Source organism: Sinocyclocheilus grahami, unplaced genomic scaffold, assembly GCF_001515645.1.
Source record: "Sinocyclocheilus grahami isolate Dianchi unplaced genomic scaffold, SAMN03320097.WGS_v1.1 scaffold292.1, whole genome shotgun sequence".
Classification (NCBI taxonomy): Eukaryota; Metazoa; Chordata; class Actinopteri; order Cypriniformes; family Cyprinidae; genus Sinocyclocheilus; species Sinocyclocheilus grahami.
Genome location: NW_015505471.1, coordinates 1105398 through 1109769, shown reverse-complemented (window position 1 = coordinate 1109769; position 4372 = coordinate 1105398). Strand labels below are relative to the sequence as shown.

The following is a 4372-nucleotide window of genomic DNA, read 5'->3' as shown; positions in this document are numbered from 1 at the left end:
CACACACACACACACACACTCACTTGGTGGCTGCTCCATCTGCATCATCAGACTCTGTAAAGCGTAGAGCGCCTGCAGCTCCTTCTGCTCGTCTTTAATGTAGCGCTGCAGCAGCTTGGCCCTCTGGGTAATTTCTTTAGTGTCTACTTTATATGGATTCTCACCTTGATAACGACAGGATGAAAACAACATTAAAGCCAACGTGACTTTTACCTTTTGACATTATTATAAAGAAAAATAACACAAACATCTCTGTTCTGCTGATGCAGGGATTCAGAAACATTTTTGTCAGTCGAATCGCTTCTGGCCTAAAATATTTCCTTGAAGTCTGCCTGAAATTTTAACTCAACATTTGAATGATTTAACACATTTACATGTTCATGGTTCTCTAATATCAGTGGTCACTCAACATGCAGCTAAACAAATATTTAATCTTTTTTTATTAAGGGTTTTATTTTTATTTTATTTATAAAAGTATTTTGCTTTTTAAATTTAGTTGTATTCATTATTACAAATAATTACATTAATTATTTCCTTTCAAACAACTTACAAACCCCCTGCAGTTCACTAAAGAATCCAATTATTTTAAAATTATTTATTTGATTTACATATACATTTATTCATTTGGTACGTTAACTATACACTTTAACTAAAATTATTACATTTATTAACTTGTCAACAACTTACAACCTTCCTGCAGTTCCCCCAAGAACCCATTATTTTATTACTATTTATTAAATTTACAATTATTATATTTATATATATTTAATGTATATGAATATTACATTAATTATTGATTTCTCAATTTACAAACTCCCTACAGTTGCCTCAAAAACCTCAGTTATTTTATTATTATTAATTTCATTTACAATAATTATTCCTTATAATATTCATAAACATTAATCATAAATAACTATTAACATTAATTATTGACTTTTCCCCCCCAACAGTTTTTATCGTTATATTACGATTTTATTTTTATTTTAGGTAAAGTTTTAGTAATTTTGTTGTGTGTGTTTGTCACTTTTATTTTTATGTCTTTTTTGTTTTAAAGCTTTTATTTTTTTATTTTTTAAATCAATAAGTTTAATATAAAATCAAAGCTGCAAGCAGCGATGAAAGGGCCCTCGCACCTGGTAGCTTTAGGAAAGTGGTAAATATAGGAGGAATATGTCCAAGTCCTTTATATGTGCCAAACTTCCTGCTGCCAGCAGGTGGCGCTATAATTATAACTGAATATTGACCTTCAGATGTGTTCAGGCCAGGACTCTTATACAACATGTGAAGTTTGAGGAAGATTGGACATTGTATGCATGGGTTACAACAACTTCCTGTTTCATGGCGTAACATCAAACTTTGTCAGGCCGCCAGGGACACGCCCCTTGACGAAAACTCAAGATCTTCGCAATGTAGCATCGCAAAGGCCTTAAGATAACCCTCACCAAATTTGAAGATGATCTGATTAAAATTGTAGGAGGAGTTCGTCGAAGTACGAGGCCTGGAAACGGCAAAAAACCCCACAAAAATCGTACAGGAAATTCAAAATAACGGACTTCCTGTTGGGTTTCGGATTTTGTACCAAGAGACTTTTTTGTAGGTGATGGTGTGTTACACGTGTCTACCGAGTTTCGTACATGTACGTGAAACGTAGCTCGAGGCACACTCCGTTGAAATTTTACAGGTGGCGCTATCGAGCCGTTTTGCCACACCCACTTCTGAAACCCATATCAGATGTAAATTTTCACTAGTTCTGACACGTGTGCAAAGTTTTGAGCATGTTTAGGCCCTCAAAAATGCGATTCACTTTGGAAAAGATGATGATCGGTGCTCGGGCCCTAATAAATTAAGTTATTTTAGTACATCAAGTTAAACTAAATAAAAACAAGAAATGTTGCCTTGGCAGCTAGCTCAAATAAAATTATATATATTTTTATTTCAGTTAACACACAATCAAATCCTGTTGTATTAAAGGACTCACAGATGATGGCACACTGACAGACGGTGGTCATCAGCGCTCGGACAAACGTGCTCGATGATGTTTGCTGCTCGTCTAGACTGGCCTGCAGAGAGACAGAGAGGTCAAAGGTCACTGAGGTGAAACACCGCTACAACAGCTAGAATACATCTCAAACTAAATTGTGTCATTCATATTTGTAGCTGTAAAGTACAGCTCCTAAGGGGACATGATGATGGATAAAAAATATATTTCAATGCTTCCGTGATGGCTTAAAAACATCTGTTCCCCGATAAACTCATCTGCGCCGTGAACACAAAAGCATTAAAACGTTTGCATTTCCCCAAAGAAACTTTGTGTTTGCTTGCAAAACTACTGTGTTCCTTTTCCATCCAGCTCATATTTTTTCCCCATCACCAGAACTCTGACGAAAGCATTGGTGAGATTGCAGAAATGGCATTGCAATAAGGAGATCATAGTGATCATCTAAGAGAGGTCCACATGTAATGCTCATTTCATATGCAAATAAGTTAGCCAATCACAGCAGTGGGTGTGGTCTCACAGCGGACACGCCCCTTCCGACAAAGAGGCTAAAATCAGGGAAGAAAATTAGCATTTACATTTAAATTATGACTGTTTTTGGTGAAAAAAACACTAAGATTATAAGTGCACTTCAGGAAACATTATAAAATCATTTAAAAATGCATTTTATGACCCCTTTAAGGCACACACCAGAGGTGTAAAGATACCTGAAAACCCCACTTGAGTAAAAGTACAGATAGCTTGCAGTGAAAATTACTCCATGACATGTTACAAGTAACCAACTCCAAAACAGCTGGAGTAAAAGTCTTAAAGTGTCTGATTTGAACAATATATAAGTATTTTACTTAGAGGCTCAAAGATGCACTAGTCAAAGAGACGTGGCAGCGAAAAACTGTAACGTTGTGGAGAAGCTGGAGAAAACCGGATCTATGTGCAGGTATTTCATGGAAAAACCAGAACAAACAGACACACACACATATTTTTGGGCCCCCTTCCCTATTAATATAATAGACCTAATATTACCACCCAAGCAAACAAAAATATTTCTTAATCGGTGTCTGCACTGTGTGTGCGTCTGTGAGAGAGACTGGGAGAAAGAAAGCATGATTTCTGTAGCCTACATAAAAAAGGTGGAAGACATGGAAATAGTTTGTCATTTTTTACCCTATTGTTTGTTATATTTATTTGCTCAATGTCTTGAGCAATGCGTAAATCCGGCCCTGTTAGACGGCAATCGGAAGTTATTACAAACACTTAATGGTGGTTTAAAGTGAGTTTTGAGTAAAAGCGGAACATAAATCTGATTTATTGTCTTATGTAGCATGATACTACAGTTTGCATGAATGGTCGTGTAAGGTTAGTATGAACGGACATCTGCATATGATGGGAACTCCACGCAGCTCCCGCGCTACTCTATACTGCTGGTATTACAGTACCACGAGAGCTAAAGAGAGCAGACTGCTCCGTGCGCTTTCGAATTGCTCTCGCAGATGATCGATCTGCGCCGCGCCTCTAGTCGAACACACCGGCTAGTGCTGCAGGCTTATTGGCTTACTGACGCTGATGAGATTAACCCCTTAGGTATCGAAATTTGGTACCGAACGACGACGTTTTTCGATACTCGATGGTATCGAGGCAATTCGGTCGGTGCCTAAAAAGTATCGAACTCGATACCCAGCCCTCGTTTTAATACAGATTTTCTTTTTTCTCCCTGTCTGACTTTTGAAGCTAAGTATCTGGAATGACACAATGAATTTACTTCCAAGATCTTTTATTAATAAAACAAATGTCAGAGATTTGGCAAGTCAAGAAGAAGGTTACAAAGAACCAACAGGAAATAAAACATGTGCCTGTAGCAGCATACTTGTAGTAAATTAACACAGACTTAAGCATATTCTGTAATATGGTTTCTCATATTTGTTGCATTTCCAAAATATTTTAGTCTGGCTTGACACAACTTGCATATAGTGTGGCTCCCCCTTCAACTTCATAGAAGCCAAAGTGCTTCCATACGCTAGCTTTTAACGCAGACGGTGCCGGTCTGATTTCAGAAATAGAAAATAGATTTTTGACATTTGTGAATCGATTCAGAATCCTCCACGTCTGCATCGCGATGCATCTAAGAATCACATTTTCACCCCACCCCTAACAGATACTCATTCAAAAATGTAGTGAAGTAGAGAGTAAAGGTTGCTAATATCTTTGATACTCAGTAAAAATAAAACGTATCCGAAAGGATACTCAAGTACAGTAATTAGTTACATTCACTCAAATACTTTACAACTCTGGCGCGTGCACACACACACACTCTTACACTTACACACACTCTCTCTCACACACACTCTTACACACACACTCTTACACACACACACACAC

General features: G+C 37.3%; 1 protein-coding gene across 1 annotated transcript in view; it reads right to left on the bottom strand.

The window, feature by feature from the left end:
• Positions 1 to 23: 23 nt before the first annotated feature.
• LOC107600807 (eukaryotic translation initiation factor 4 gamma 1-like) overlaps positions 24 to 4372 on the bottom strand; it is a gene marked incomplete at its 3' end in the record, with an annotated part of 53031 nt that continues 48682 nt past the window's right edge. Inside the window, exons 29-30 of the mRNA XM_016292775.1 lie at positions 1979 to 2060; positions 24 to 164 (exon numbers count right to left, since the gene is read on the bottom strand). Coding sequence (XP_016148261.1) covers positions 24 to 164; positions 1979 to 2060 — 223 coding nt within the window. The remainder of the gene's footprint in view (positions 165 to 1978; positions 2061 to 4372) is intronic.